The sequence below is a fragment of the Pelmatolapia mariae genome, linkage group LG6, assembly GCF_036321145.2.
Source record: "Pelmatolapia mariae isolate MD_Pm_ZW linkage group LG6, Pm_UMD_F_2, whole genome shotgun sequence".
NCBI classification, from domain to species: Eukaryota; Metazoa; Chordata; class Actinopteri; order Cichliformes; family Cichlidae; genus Pelmatolapia; species Pelmatolapia mariae.
Window position 1 is genome coordinate 43888491 of NC_086232.1, and position 17105 is coordinate 43905595.

The window sequence follows — 17105 nt, forward strand, 5'->3', positions numbered from 1 at the left end:
GTGGAATTAGATTACGTACGTGTTACATAGTTACTTGACCATTTCCTCCCTCGATGGAACCAGCAAGGAAAAGAAAATTTTCACCTGTCTGGCAACATTTTGATGTCATCTCTCCTAATAAGGTATACACACTGTAATAAATAAATGATAAGTACCATAATATAAATAAACCACACCACAGATCCTATAATCAGATTTCTGTCTTTTGGTTTATTAAAAGGTGAAGTGTTTGCTGTGCTCTAAAGAACTTGGATACAGCAACAACACTTCCTCTATGCTGAGGCATTACAGAGCCCTGCATGAGAACAAGGAGACTAACCAAGGTGGACCAAGCTCAGGTGAGTTTTTGTAGGTTTTAAGGATACAGTCATTTGATACATTTATATTCCCCATGTAATTCATTAATATTTGGGTTGTACTTACTGGTATATGTAATTTCCTAATGTCTTTTTTTGTATCAGGGGAGAGGAATGATGTGGATGAGGCCTTGGTCAACATGGTGATAGAGGATTCCCAGCCCTTCACTATTGTGGAGGACAGTGGGTTTAGGAAGCTTGTTAAAGTTTTGAACCCTAACTATGTTCTCCCCACAAGGCAGGTGTGTATCTTAAAATATGAAGCATGTTTCCATTTTGCCTTTATTTCCATATTAAGTACTGTACCTTCTTTTGTTTAGGCTTTGAAAGCTATGGTGGACCAAAGATACAAAGAGTCCAAACAAAAAGAAAAACTGACTGTGGCCAAGGCTTCTGCAGTTAGTTTGACATCTGATATGTGGACCTCCATTAACACAGATGCTTACCTAGCCATCACCTGCCATTTCATTGACTCTAACACTGCATTGCATTCTGTAGTGTTAGGTGTTCAGCACTTCCCTCAAGCACATACTGCTGTCAATTTGTCACAAGTAACAGCAGCGCTCATGTCAGAGTGGGGCATTACAGACAAAGTTACGTGTTATGTGACTGATGGAGCAGCAAACATGGGTGCTTGTGCTAAGGAGCTTCGTTTGCGTCACAGTAATTGTGTGGCACATACATTAAACCTAATGGTCAAAAAAGCTCTTGATCAACACACTACGCTGTCTGACATCCGGACTACCTGTAGGAGGATAGTGGGATATTTCAAGAGCAGTACAACTGCTAAGGTTTGTTCCATTATTTCATTACTGCTTTAAGGTGCTGCTGCAGTAACACAGCTTGAATTAATCAGTTTGTGTTGGCTGTTTTTCTAGGAGAGGCTGACAGAGGTGCAGGAGCAAATGGGCCGGCCTGCACTGAAGTTAATTCAAGAGGTGGATACACGTTGGAACAGCACATTCCAAATGCTTCAACGTGTTCATGAACTCAGGGAACCTATTGGAGCATCGTTAGCTGGCCTACACACTGATATTTGCCCACTATCCTCTGAACAGTATGACCTTATGGCAGAATGTCTTAAAATACTCTCCCCATTTAATGATGCCACCACTGAGCTGTCAGAGGAAAAGCGAGTGTCTGGATCCAAAGTAATTCCACTTCTAACAATGTTGCACCATGCACTAAATGAAGAGGAAATGGGAGTTGTCCTAACTCCAGAGAGCTCCACCATGGTTGAGTGTCTAAGGAGACAATTAAAGGAGAAGCTCTACACATTGCAGTCAATGAGCATCATGTCACTGGCAACATTGCTGGATCCAAGGTTTAAAAAAATAGGCTTCTTTAGCCCAAATAAAGCAATGGATGCTGAGAAGAGACTTATTTTTGAATGTGCTGCTATTTTGCGGCACTTGGCTCTCTCATCAGCAGCAGCCTCATCATCAAAAGCTTCTCAGCCTGTGACTCAAGGTATATAAGCACATTTCGATTATTATATTGTATTTAGTTACTTACATTCTGTTTGTTTTAGGTAGCAAACTGTGGAATCGTTTGGGCACCACTGTTCTGGAGACAAAGACCCCAAATGCTACTGCTGATGCAACAGCTGAAGTACAGAAATACCTCCATGAACCAAATATCGGCAGACTGGAGAATCCGCTGGAGTACTGGGCTGGACACAAATTTCTTTATCCAAACTTGTATAAACTTGCTGTGGTTTTTCTTGCAACCCCTGCTTCATCTGTGCCCTGTGAGAGGGTATTTTCAAAAGCAGGAGAGATCCTCTCAAAAAAGAGGAACCGTCTTAAGCTCAGCACTGTGGAAAAGCTGCTATTTTTGAATAAAAACAAATGAAAACTTTTCCCTAAAGTCATGAGCACTGTTATAAAGTCACAAGCACATTCACATCACAACTCCCTCCCTTTTTGTTTCCATGTGCATTCCTGTGTTAAGCTGCCAATTTATTATACACAAACATTAATTAGATTAATATAATATAAAATTAGTATAATATTAAATATAACTAACATCTAGAGTTTAGTTATTGGTGTCATGATCAAAAGTAATTTTGTTATTCATTGAACTTGAAGCGCCACACACTAGTTTGTGTCATCATTGAGATGTACGTAAGCATGATTACACAGTTACACAATCATCCCCAAAACTCTGTCCTGATAGTTTCCACTTTCTCTTTTGTATCAGACATACTGAGACAATATTCGGGATAAATAACCATAAAAAACAATTTATTTATTCAGTTTAGAGGTTTACACATCACATCATTATAATCACTGAGCCCGTTTCACTTGAATCGTCCACTTGATGGCGCAGTAGAGCAAATGAATCATCACAATTCTTGGAACCATGAGTCGACCAGTTGGATGGAAAGCTTCAGTTCATCACGAGGCTTCATCTCACCATCACTAGTTTTCAGCCAACAGGCCCTTAGACAGGCAGCCAAAATCATCAACGAGCCCTCTCACATTCTTCACCCCGCATTTCAATGGCTGCCCTCTGGGCGACGCCTCCGCTGCATTTCCTGCAGGACTGAGAGGAGGAGAGCCACCTTTGACCCCAAAGCCAGTCTGCTTTTTAACTCCAGCAGATAAGAACATTTCCCACACCAGAAACATAAACTACCCTCTTTTTTATACTGCCGACACTTTACTCACTTTTAGTCACTTACAGGTTTTTGTTCACCTTTCAGTCACTTTAATGATAAACTGTGTCTATACTGTATATTCTGTGTATTTATTATCTCACTCTTATTGCCTGTTTATGCCCTGGCCTTATCTTCATCGTCATGCTGCTCTGTCGTATCCAGAGATGGGCAGTAACGCGTTACTTGTAACGCGTTACTGTAATCTGATTACTTTTTTCAAGTAACGAGTAATGTAAAAACAGTAATTAGATTACCGTTACTTTCACGTAGGAACGCTGCATTACTGCGTTACTAAAACCGTGATTTTTTGCGAGAATGTCTCATGACAGTGACGTAAGCGAGTGCGACATTCGTGACAACAGCTGTGTGCAGATCAACAATGGATAATATATCGAGTGCGGGAGAGAGTATGAGCGTGCAGCGTTTAAAGCGTGGAAGTACTGACCTTATTTTGAGTTTGATTCCATAAAAAGTGACAAAAACATTAGTGTCCGTTGTGCGTGGGAAGAAAACTTCTTTTTACAGCGAAAAAAACCCCCTAAACTTCCGAGCAAGCACCGAGTGCGCTACGACGTAATGGGAAATTCACAGAGAAACTCGCGGATTCTTCAACTGACTGCTGCGGCACACCTGCACCAGGGCAAACCTCCGCCTAACCCAGTCCTGCTTTACAGGTGAAAATAGAGCAACAGGACCGCTAGTCTTTGATTTTATTTATTTTCTGCTGTGTTTCGCTTGCATTTATTTGAAAGAGTGTAAACACAAAAACCTATTTTATTTTATATGCTGGAATGTGCAGAAAATAGGTTTAAATGTTAAACAAATTTCTTCCAGTCAGAGAATGTTGCATATAATTAAGTTTTTGCTTGATGCATAAAGTTAAAAGATTTAAAGTTTAAAGTTTTAAAAAGAGACGTTTCCATTTGATTACATTTTGTATGAATTATGCAGAAAAAGTAGAATTGGGCTGAAAGATCTATCGCTTTATTACCTATTCAGGTTGTAAATCGTGTTTTTAAAAAGTAACTAAGTAACTAAGTAATTAATTACTTTTGAAAATAAGTAATCAGTAAAGTAACGGGATTACTTTTGGGGGGGGAAGTAATCAGTAATTAGTAATTGATTACCCTTTTCAAGTAACTTGACCAACACTGGTCGTATCTTAACTGGGATAAATACAATTTTCTGATTCTTTTCGTCTGACCTGATAAATCCGCTGCATGCGCGCGCTCTGTTTGTCCCTCCGCTCCTCCCGTCCTCGCTTTACGAACCCGGATGTTGTTGGAGCGGACTCTGGGTTCAGAGTCCAGTCTGGAGCCGAACTCCGCTTCGCGAGTCTCCTCACTGCTCCTCCGCCGTCATGCACAGGCTGAAGATCATTTCCGGACACCTGAGTCCCGGCGGCTCGTCGAACTTCATGCGGGACTTACGGAGGTCGGACTGCGGCTCGGCGGCAGCGGCGAGCGGTCGCAGCTCCCCGGAGGACGTGGTGGTGGTTCACGGCCGCCGGACCGCGATCGGAAAGGCCAAAAGGGGAGGCTTTAAGGTGAGTGCGGGTTACCTGCCAACTGTCGCGAAGGTGAGGCCAGAAAACCACGAAGTTTACCGAGTTAAACCGAAACGCGCTTTATTTAAGCAGTCTGTTTTTTAGCTTCAGAGGGGCCATGCAGGTGTAGTTGTTTGATCAGGTTTTCTATTTAGAAACAAAGTCGGTTTACATGGATATAAATACAAAGAAAATTCTCACAACAGTGTTTTATATCTAAATTATTTGAATGTGTTGTTTGATTGATATCACGCAGATTATTTTCTGTGAGGCTGACAGCATGTGGTCAGGATGACCTTTGACCTCCAGTCACAGAGCGGGCCTCGCTTTATTAATATTTTTAAGATTGAAATTCGGGCTCAAAGTTTAGACTTTAAACGTGTTTTGCTGGATCCTGTGGTGGGTGCTGTGGGATCTGGAGTTCAGGACTGAATCTTTATTTATTTTCTTCTTCTTTGGTGTGAATACAGTCCAGTTTTACTGTAACACACCCAAAGAAAGATTCTAGGTCTGACCAACCGTCTCAGTCGTGGGCAAAAAGATGACAGTCAATAAAATTCTAAAAGATAATTTATTGACAAATAATCAAGAGATAAAAGATAAAACAGTCCAGTGTCCCTTTTATGAATCAAATAAAAACACACAGTCCCAAGGCCAGAGCTATGCCACACTGCCAGTTGCACTCCACGTGTTGCCTTTAACAGGGTTAGAAGTTGTCCTCGGAGACCCACCACCCTGCAAGCATGTAGCCGGTGGTCACTCCAGCCTCTGCAACTCTGCTACCTTTAGGCTGTGGCATATAATAGGCCCTGGCCTGCACAGAGAGACAAAACGACACTTTCACAATAGAAGTCATAGCACAAAACCCATCCATCCCAAACATATCCAATTTCATCACATTACATCCCTGCACAGAGAGACAAAACGACACAGCAGTGTTTGTAGTGTGGGCTATAAGTAGACCAGTGTATCAGTGCAATCAAGTACACCTGCCTCTAATTAGTCCAACCCCATTCCAGCCATTGGTTCACCAAAAATGTGACACACACACACACACACACAACCACTCCCAACCCAGTGCAACTTCACACAATAATATGGAGCTGAATTAACACAGGCACATTAGTCTACCATGTTACATTACTCTTTCCGCACCTCCAGGACACCACGCCTGACGAGCTGCTGAGCGCCGTGATGTCAGCCGTGCTGAAGGACGTCGGACTGTCGCCTGAGCGGCTGGGAGACGTCTGTGTGGGTGAGGTTCGGGCTTTGTCATTGTGTCTGCTCTGATGTGTCGGCTACCTGTCTGCAGGTAGGTGAATATGTAACCTCTGTCTGTTCAGGTAACGTGCTCCAGCCCGGCGCCGGCGCGCTGATGGCCCGAGTGGCTCACTTCCTCAGGTGAGTCTGACGCCTCTGATTCTCTCCTGCTGTTTGTCTGCGCTCCTCACCGCTCCGTCCTCCTTTCAGCGGCTTCCCTGAGTCGGTGCCCGTCTACACGGTGAACCGGCAGTGCTCCTCCGGCCTGCAGGCGCTCTTTAACGTAGCAGGTAACGCCGCAGTGCTCCCACTAACCCAACCGCCCGGTTTTTACCTGAATGACCGAATTCTGACCCGTGTGTGCAGGAGCCATCAGGAGCAGAGCCATCGACCTGGGCCTCGCCTGCGGGTGGGTTTAACACTCGATCCAGATGTTTTTTTTTAAAAACTGCTCAAGTAAAGCTGAGAGTTTTAAACAGACATGAAGAATATTTTTCATGTGAACAGGTGAAGTTTAATTTTTTTTAAATAAACACACATAATGAACTATTTTACTTTTGTTAGCTAATTTATAAAATTTACTATGCTACAGATGTACGGAGGCCCATTTCCATCAATAATTAGCTCATAAATCATTAAAATGTTTATTATAAAAAGTGAGTGAGTAGATGGTCCTGATTTTAAAAAGTCCAAATGTTTTTTCTTCCTCTAAAAATTCTTATTTGAAATAAAATTAAGGAGTCAGGAAAATTACAGGTTAGACACAAACAGTTAATTTAGATCTCTTTGAACTTTAATCTGACATAATAATAATAATAATAATAATAATAATAATAATATCTGAATTTATAAAAAGTCACATTTGATTTAAAAGCTAAACACAAATTGATCAAAAATACATTAAAGTATGTGGACATACCATAATAATCCTGAGCAGATCACAGTGTCACGATCATACACTGGGATAAGAGTGTGGACATGTTAACAGTTTTTATGACGCACTGACAGAAATGATGCGTTTCCTGTTTGTTTGCAGCGTGGAGAGCATGTCGCTGCGAGGGATCGGTAACCCGGGCGACCTGAGCTCCAGGCTGATGGACAACGACAAAGCCAGAGACTGCATCATTCCCATGGGGTGAGGGCGGGACGTTTTATAATTTATGATCGTCGACACGCCGAGCATCGGCGAATCAGATTGTAGATCCTCTCCAGCTGAAAGGAGGACGTTTCAAATGATTTGTTGTTGCGGTTTCATATTTATTGTTCCTGATTTCGCTGGATAAACACTAATTATTCTCACACAGTACTGTATGTTTGAGCAGACGTTCTGATCATAACCAGCTGCAGAATTTATCCTGAAGTGATTCAAATATGAGTCTGTGAGTCACGTCACTCCTGACAGGCGTCATTTTATTGGTTACCATCTATAAAAAGCTGAAATATGACTCCCAGATTTTGTTGTTGTGCTGAAATGTTAAATGTTATTTTTGTCTTAACTGAGACGTGTCGTGTTTGTTCTGCAGCATCACGTCAGAGAACGTGGCAGAGAGGTTTGGCGTCTCCAGAGAGAAGCAGGACGCCTTCGCGCTCCGCTCTCAGCAGAAGTAAGAACGTCTCAGCAACACGCAAGAATCTCCTGCTCCATATTTTCACTCCGCGCGTGACATAAATAATCCGCTCGGGCCATCCCCACTTTAAGGCCAGCCCCCTTTAAGGATAACTTTCCTCTGATTGGCTGCCCCCTGGAAGCTTCTGTCCCCTCTTCTGTGACATCACAGAGATCCAAGAGCAGAAAAAACTTGAGTGTTTAGAGCAGGCTGCACTCTTGGCCAAAGTCAGACAAACTGACGCATGTTTAGGATTGTTTCTGTTTCCATTGCAACCAAATCCCGGTCCTTCCTCCACACAGTGCAGCGCGGGCGCAGAGGGCGGGTCTGTTCGACCGCGAGATCGTCCCCGTTACCACCAAGTTCGTGGACGACGAGGGCAAAGAGCGTCAGGTGACGGTCAGCAGGGACGAGGGCGTGAGACCGGGGACGACGCTGGAGGGGCTCGCCAAACTGCGGCCGGCCTTCAAGCCCGACGGCAGCACCACAGCAGGTCAGAGTTCGGGCGGGGCCGCAGAATGAATCTCGCTCGGCCGTCAGGAGCTCACGCGCTCGTTTGTCTCAGGTAACTCCAGCCAGGTGAGCGACGGCGCGGCGGCCGTCCTGATCGGTCGCAGGTCTGCGGTCGAGGCGCTGGGTCTCCCGGTGCTGGGGGTCCTGAGGGCCAGCGCGGTGGTGGGCGTCCCTCCTGATGTGATGGGCATCGGACCGGCGTACGCCATCCCTGCAGCTCTGCAGCAGGCAGGTAGGAAGTGTTTGTACGTTGACGTGTCCTCCTCGGACTTCAGATTAAGATTCATGAAAGATGTAATTAACCCAGAGATCTTTGTTCCAGTATCGTTAGCATGTTTCCTACAGGTTCCTGCCTCCTCCTAAAGCTGGGAGGCGGGGCTTAGCTCACCTGTGAACGTGGAGGATGTGCAACCTTCTAAGAGAATAACTGACAGTGAAAGTGTGTCAGTTTGTCCAACATGTCTGAGTTCACGGTTCTCTCTGCAGGACTCTCTGTGGCGGATATCGATGTGTTTGAAATTAACGAGGCCTTTGCAAGTCAGGTGAGTTCGAGAGACGACGTATCGCTTCAGGCAGGTAGCTACTCTCTCCAAACTAAAACTCCTGCCAGCAGGGGGCAGCATTTTGTATGTGAATCTAAATATGTGTGTGTTTAAACTCAATCCCTTTTTTAGTCTTATTGACGGGTCGCACACTGGCGTAGTGGGCAGCACGGTTGCACCACAGCGAGAAGGCGGGGCCTTTCTGTGTGGAGTTTGAAAGTCTGTCTGTGGGGGGGACTCTCCAGCTTCCTCCCACAGTCCAAACAGTCAGTGGGGTTAACTGGTGATTCTAAATTGCCCATAGGTGTGAATGTGACTGGTTGTTTGTCTCTGTGTTGGTGGTGGATTGGCCACCTGTCCAGGTTGACCCCGCCTCTTGCCCTATGGTAGCTTGGATAGGCTGTTAAGGATAGATGGAAGAGAATGGATGGATGGTCTTACTGACCAATCAGAGTCAAACATGATAACATTATTTTTAAATAAATATCACAGTGACTCTGTGCGCCACCTTGTGGTACAGTATTGCAGCTTCAGTCAGTATCTCTTTAACACAGTACAGATAAAACATGAAGTCATAGCCTTCATCAAAGCGTTTCTACATCCAGGAATTTACCCTTTGACCTGTCAGTCTCCAGACTTTGTTCATTTGCTTTTGTCTTTTTAAATAAAGATTATCAGATTAACCTTTAACCTTTGGCCCCCACCTCTGTCTCGCTGGTGGTGGTGCCGTTTCCTCTCAGGCGGTGTACAGCGTGGAGAAGCTGGGGATCCCGCCGGAGAAGGTGAATCCGAACGGCGGCGCCATCGCTCTGGGTCACCCTTTGGGCTGCACCGGCGCCCGGCAGGTGGTGACGCTGCTCAACGAGCTCAAACGCAGAGGCAGGAGGTCGGTGTCGACGGTCACGCGTTCGCCTCCTCGTTCGTTTGAAAACGTGTTCTCAGTGTCGCCCTCTTGTGTTCCCCGCAGGGCGTACGGCGTCGTGTCCATGTGCATCGGGACCGGGATGGGAGCTGCCGCCGTCTTTGAATACCCCGGAGCGTAGCTGCTCAGACTGACCTGTCGCCTGAAACGGATCGATCAGTCGAGACGCGTCACGTGACCAATGGAGTCGCTTCTGTCTCGGTCGACCTTCATGTTAAACTGTTAGAACATTTCTAATTGCAGCTGATTCAGTGCCTTTGTTTCCTGATGACTGATCATTGATAAATCAGCAAAGATCAATAACTCACATTTACTTCCTGCTAGCTGAGCTGCTCAGCATAAGTGTGACATTCAAAGCTGCATCAGGTTCAGCTCAGGTGTACCTGCGGCTCTCTCAGGTGTCTCAGTGACGCTCTGAAGGACCGATCCAAACTAATGACTCTGCCTGTAATCTCTGTAAGAATAAAACATTTCCACATCATCTGATGTCATGGTCTCGCTTTCAGGTTGGACTGTTTATAGACTTTAAACACAGTCCTGTTTCATGGCAGTTCCCTTACCACCAGGGTGCGCCGTTCAGTGAAACGTCACAGTTTTCACACTGAAGCATCATCAAGGTCTCGTGTTTATTCTCACCACCTCTGAGGTGGATGTGATCAGCCTGGAAGGAGTAGGTAACTTGGCAACGAAGGGCATATCCTAGCAGTGTGACTCTGAAGTGCTGTACTCAGTAGCGGTTTTTGATACGGGCGACACAGGCGATTGCCCGGGGCGGCAAACAGGCTAGGACCGCCACTGGCTGTACTGTATGTTTGTAGGTTTTCTCCCCAACAAACAACAATGTCGACGAAACGTTTTGCACCATCAAAGGCACCTGTGCAGTAGGACCTAAAAGGCAGAGGACGATGCTAACCATCGCACAAAAAGTTGGACTTCTCGACACGCTAAAGGAAGGTAGAAGTTACTGTATTTTTTTGGACCATAAGGCACACCGCATTATAAGGCGCATTAAGCGAAACCAAACAGATAAGTCAAACTTTACTCAGCTCATTCTTCTTGCTTCCTCTACTTCCGTACCATTGATTCATTAATGATTCATTAATGATTCATTAATGTTGAATTCTCTGGCAGCGGCTCTATTCACATGTTCTGGACCTGAAAACAGGGTTTGATCTTTGGTTTCATCCTATAATACTGGATTCATTTTCTAGAGTAGTTGTCAAACAGCTAACAGATTATCTGCAGAGGAATGGCTTATTTGAAGAGTTTCAGTCAGGTTTCACAGCACAGCACAGAAACCTCCAGCCTGCCACTTCACCACAGATACTCTGGCTGCAGTGCTGTCGTCTCCCTTCTGATTTCTTAGTTCTTCGCTGCGACTCCCTCTGCGATCCTGTTTCTAGGGCCACCCTTTTCCTATCCAGCTACAATATCCCCATTGCACACCTAACCAGACCCTCATTTCCCAGTAACCTCTGCTGTTCAATAAAAACTCTTGTAAATATTTACACAGTGTGTTTGTGTCCACTCTTTGTGCGAACCTACCCAGATAGCAAGGAAACATTGAAACAATGTTTAGTCAATATCAGGCGATGTCATTGAATCAACGTTGAGATCTGACGTTGACCTAACGTCACTCTTGCACCCTTTTTTAATATTGAAACAACGTCAGGTTCTGATGTTGAATCAATGTTGAAAGTTGACATTGATTCGACGCCATATTTTCTAACACTGTTGACATTGAAACAATGTCAGATTCTGATATTGAAACACTGTTGAACTATGATGTTGATTTTCCACCTCTTTCACACAGTTGTTTTTTATTGAAAAAAACAAAAAAGGTCAATAGACATGTATCATTTGCAAAATACTTTATTAAAAGACAAAGTTTCCTATTTACATTTCTATGTTTCACGTCACTTTTTATTATTTACTCCGGGATGGGGATGGATGATGTGCGTCCTGCGCCACCCGTACGATCTGGAGCGTATCTGAGCCATTTCTGGACTGCTTGAGCAAAGACCAACTCAGACATAGAGTTCGCCCCTACCTGCTGCGCCAGGCCATCCAGGACAAAAATAGACACACACACAAAAAAACAAAGACAAAAAAAAGGGAATTAGAGCACATGAATAAGCTCTTGTTAATTGTCTTCAGCAGGGAGAAAGTATGTAAACTCCTAGGCTAATAAACATGAAAGTCACCAGGCGGAAATCAGCAAACTGCCGCATTTGATTCCCAAAGAGCTATAAGCTGAAAATGTGATATGTCTTAGCATGGTGTGCCGTGTATCCTTTAAAACAAAGAAAACATGGGACAAAACAAGCCGAAGACCAAAGACTCCATCTCCAGATTAACCGGACATGAAAGTCTTGTTATTAAGAAAGACAAAGGAAAAACGGGAAGACACCGGCTTTATTTTGTCCAAACCAAATGAAAATCCTCATCTGTCTCTGGCAGGAAGGCTAACTGTAATGCTTGTTTCTCAAAGGATAAAATAAGTGTTGATTTAATCACAGCTTTGACTCACACTGCATTTGTTGGACAGAGGAAAAGAAAAAGTTGTAATCCTTCACAGTAAAACCTGCCGGCCCGTGCACAAGGAATAGTGCTCGGCCCCTCCCACAAACCTGCAATGCGGCTGCTTCAACGTCAGAATCCAGAAATGAAACTCTGAGAGCTGCAGCTGAAACAAGTCTCATTCTCTTCACATTAAACTGTCTCAACAACACAGCAGAGCTTCTGTCCAACAGTGGTGAGTACAGATGACACGTTGACACTGTTTCAGAGTCCAAACCAAATGTGACGTCCTGCCTATGTGGCAGGAAATACAACTGTAAACACGTTCCTTTTCCGAAGGATAAAATAAGTGTTCAGCGTTTGCTGAGCAGAGAAAAAGAAGTTTATCGTAAAAATGTTCCTGTGTGATCACAGTGCCTGAGAGGCTCCGCACTTTAACATCAAAATCAAAAAATCTAACTAAATCTTTATCTTTTTCCTTTTTATCACCTGAAACCTCATTACTATGTGATCTTTAACCATACACTCGTCCAGCCAGGGCCTGTTCCAGTCCCACCTTTGCTCCTTGTCAATATAAACCATAAAATTATAAATGAGAAGGAAAGAAGCTGCAGTCAAGTCCTGTTTGTCTCTAAACAAGTTTGAGCTCAGAAAAATCTGATTCTCTTCACAGGAACATCAAACTCAGTTCATCACATTTATTTTCACACAGCAGAGCTTCTGTCCAACACTGGTGAGTACAGATGATCACATTTCCTGTTTCTACACAAATCTTCAGTTCACTCTATTTATTTCATGCTAACTTATCACAGTCACACTGGTTCATAAGAAACCTGCTCATTTTTACGGAGCCCCTCTGATGACATGGTCCAAAAAATAAATAAATTGTGGCCACAAAATACTACTTCGTGCCCTCGAAATAGTATAACGTCCCCACGAACGAAATAGGTATAACATGTGCACGAAATGCTAATTTGTGGGTGGCACAAATCATATTGATACAATTCGTGGACAGCTGCGTAGAGACACAAGCATAAGAGTAGGCTAAACCTATACACAGGACAGAGACAGTATGATTGAGTTTTATTTTTTCTGCGTGGCAGACCGTGGGTGTGTGGGGAAGGAAGGAGGACCCAAAATGCGGAACTCTGTGCGATTAATGCAGTGCGTTTATTTACAGTGAAGTAAATAGTACACAATAAGAAATCCCCGTGCGTTTCCAACTCCCGTGCCGTGTCTCCTTCTCAGTGCTCGTGCTCCGTGTCTCCGCTCCCGTGAAAGTTGTGCTCGCTGCTCTCCCGTTCCCGCACTAATGCTGGAAAATCCACAGAGGAAGCCGTTAACACACAAAGCGACAGACTCCCACTCACTCCCACAACTGTTCAGGGACTCTACGTCACTCAGACCCAGATCCCTGACAATTTTAGGCTGGGAATGAGCTACAAATGCATTTTGAAAAGCCTGGAAATGCAAGGAACCATTATTACGGAGACACATTTAAACAGGATAGTGAGAGCCCAGTTGCTTTACAGACGTAAGTACGACCTGGACGCTGGGATAGATTTTATTGTCAACCAACTGCAAGGGCCTGGGAAGGATCACGGTTATCGGTCAAGTGTTTCGTGCCCACGAAGTATTATTTTGTGGCCACAATTTATTTATTTTTTGGACCATGTCATCAGAGGGGCTCCGTACATTTTACCAAGGATCCACTGTAGAAACATCGAGCTGCGTCACTGTTCAGGACCTTGTGCCAAATCTCTCAGACTTCAGTCTGACTCCACACTTCCTGCTCTCACACGCTTCTGGGTCCATTAGCTCTTTCACAATAAAAGCAAAACAGAAGCTTTTATTCTGGAGACGTGAGCTGCTTCTCACCAAGTAAGCAGAGCTAAGAAAAAAATTCTACGTAACAGAACACGACACTTTTCTGTTATTTTATCTGAAAAAAGTCCAGAGTGCTTCAGCTGTTCATCCCTCCTTTTATGAGAATCCAAATCAGTCAAATACATTTGAATTACTGGAGTCATGTTATAGTCAAATCTCAAAAAAAACCTGGGTCACCAATAGATGAACGCAGCTGGAATATAGACCCAGTCCCATTCTTAGAGGACCTGACCTATTACTAGATTTGAATGGAGAGTTTCTATTTTACTCTGCACAACTTTTGTCATATTTACGGTATAGTTATTTTAATCTGCACCGCCTTTTTTTTTAGTCTATGTACACAGGAAGCACACAGACCAATCACGTGCATTGTAGCTAATTCCATGTGGCGCTACTCAGCTTGTCACATAATTTGTTCAAAGTGCATGTGGAAGAAAACTGCATGAAGACCAGATGCAGAAATCTGAAGAAGTCAAAGACACAGAGGGGTTGGAGCTGAGAGGGTTCACATGTGAAGTCTAGTTAAGGAAAAGGGTGGCCTTAGACAGGGAGAGGACCATGAACTCGATGGTCACTCTGAAAGAGATCCAGAAGCAGAACCTTCTAGAAGGATGACCACCTGCAGCGACTTCCTGTCCTCTACTATGAGGACTGCTTTTAGTTGGGGATTTTAACATGCATGTTGCTGATGACTCCGACCTCTTTGCCAGAGGTTTTATCAACATTATGGATTCTTTTCATTTTACCCAGCGTGTGTCAGGCCCCACACATAACAAAGGACACACACTGGACCTCGTTTTTACTTTGGGTTTGAATATTGATTCTATTTGTTCTGAGGACATTTTTATCTCTGATCATCACTGTATTCTTTTTAACATGTCTTTTCATGAGCCCTTGTCTCCTGTTCACCGGACAATTATCTCGCGGATCATAAATTCCTCCACAGCGGAGAATTTCTCGGATGCTTTTAATTTAACTCTATCCCCGCAGAACGGCGTCGATTTCTTACCAGATCTATTTAATAACCATTGTTTTTCGATTTTAGATGAAATCTGTCCGGTAAAAATGAGACCAGTTTCTGTTTCCAAGTCCTTACCCTGACTCAATGACAACATCCGCTCCATAAAACGTGACTGTCGTAAAGCTGAGCGCTCATGGAGGAAAACTCATTTAATGTTCATCTCCTTTACTTAAAGGATCTTTTAGCCTCTTTTAACAATGCAATTAGAGATGCGAAGGCTGCTTATTTTTCTCATCTGGTTGGAAAGAGCAGAGGTAATCCTAAGGTGTTATTTGACACTATTACTGATATTATTACTCCTGCTCCACCTGCTGCCACTATTTCTTCTAATGAAGACTGTGAAACATTTCTTTCTTTCTTTCTGGAAAAAATTAGTAATGTAAGGAAAGAATTGTCCCCATCAGCATCTGCATTGTCAGTTCCTACGCCAGCTCAGCCTGTCATTTTAGAAAGCTTTTTACCCGTCTCACTACCAGAGCTGAAAAAAATAGTTAATGCAACAAAAGCATCCTCCTGTTCACTCGACATCGTTATTCAAAAACCCCCTGTTAAAAAAAACCACGCTGGACCCATCTCTCACTAGCAATTACAGACCAATCTCAAAAATACCGTTAATTGCTAAGATATTAGAGAAGGTTGTGGCTAAGCAGCTTACAGCAGTTTTAGACAAACATAATCTCTTTGACAAATTTCAGTCTGGCTTTCGTAGAGCTCATTCTACTGAAACAGCCCTTCTTAGAGTTTCCAGTGACATTCTGATGCAAAACGATGCGGGAAAGTGTTCTGTGCTCCTAATGTTGGACCTCACGTCAGCCTTTGACACCGTTGACCATTACATTTTGCTTGAAAGGCTGAAATACTGGGTTGGTGTATCTGGGTCTGCCTTAGAGTGGTTCTCCTCGTATCTCTATGAACGATACTTTTCTGTGGCGGTCTCCAAGTTCAGGTCATCTTCTACGTCCCTGTCCTATGGTGTGCCACAAGGTTCTGTGCTGGGGCCTTTATTGTTTTTAATATATCTACTTCCTCTCCAGCATATTTTGAGCCCCGTTGAGGACATTTGCTACCACTGCTATGCAGACGACATCCAGCTATATATGTCTTTTAAACCAGAAGATGTTTCTAAGCTGCAGATTCTAAATGTGTGCTTAGAAACCATCAAAGGTTGGATGGCTGACAACTTCCTCCAACTTAATGAAGAAAAGACTGAAGTCCTTGTATGTGCTCCAGACAGACATGTACCTAACATAATGAATGCTCTTGGTCCTCTTTCAACATTTGTGAAATCGTCTATCAGGAACCTCGGGGTAACCTTTGATTCTGCTCTTACCCTGGATGTCCACGTTAAATCTCTGGTTTGGTCCTGCTTCTATCATTTAAGAAACATTTCTAAACTGAGCCCCATAGTATCTCACACTGAACTGGAGATTGTTATTCATGCATTCATTTCATCACGATTGGACTAGTGTAATTCACTGTTTACATGTCTAAACAAAAACTCCCTGGAGCGCCTGCAGATTGTCCAAAATGCTGCAGCAAGGCTTCTGACAAGAACATCTAAGTACTCTCATGTGACACCGTTGCTTATACAGCTGCACTGGCTCCCCGTTGAATTCAGAGTCCATTTTAAGATACTGGTTCTGACATTTAAAGCTCTTCAAGGACAAGCACCAGCCTACATCATTGAACTTTTACAGCCCTATGTCCCTAGGAGGTCCCTGAGGTCATGTGATCAGGACCTACTTGTTATTCAGCATACTAGGCTGAAAACCAAGGAGATGGAGCTTTTGCCACTGTGGCCGCCAGACTGTGGAACTGTCTTCCTCAGAACTTAAGATCTGCGGACTCAGTGATTACTTTTAAAAAACAACTAAAAACATCTTTTTAGAATTGCATTTTGTTAACTTTTGTCTGTTTTTGTTTTATACCTTGTGAAGAACTTTGTGATCTTTTATCTAGAAATGTGCTTTATAAATAAAATTTTACTTACTTACTTACTATCCAGCAATAACTGCCACCATAAAAACAAAAACAAATATATTTGCTCTTTGGTATTAAATATTGGCACAAATAATTGTGTGTAAATTGTGTGTCACAAATGTTGGCAAATCAATTTGTGCAATTTTGTCACTGCACAAATTGGAAATACCAACAGTATATTTATCTATGCCAAAACTGCCAAGAAAGTTGGGATTAAGAGAGAGGTTGAAGTCCCCTGGCTTTTCTCTCATCACATCCTAGAGAGGGTGATTTTTCCATGGCCTCTCCA

General features: G+C 43.5%; 1 protein-coding gene across 1 annotated transcript; it reads left to right on the forward strand.

The window, feature by feature from the left end:
• Positions 1–4304: 4304 nt before the first annotated feature.
• On the forward strand, positions 4305–9889 carry acaa1 (acetyl-CoA acyltransferase 1). Its single transcript, XM_063477105.1, has 12 exons — positions 4305–4564; positions 5726–5819; positions 5908–5965; positions 6035–6114; positions 6191–6233; positions 6861–6959; positions 7348–7428; positions 7734–7924; positions 7997–8176; positions 8431–8486; positions 9227–9372; positions 9454–9889. Exons 1-12 carry the CDS (start codon positions 4379–4381, stop codon positions 9527–9529), a joined length of 1290 nt encoding a protein of 429 aa, XP_063333175.1. The 5' UTR covers positions 4305–4378; the 3' UTR covers positions 9530–9889.
• Positions 9890–17105: the final 7216 nt, after the last annotated feature.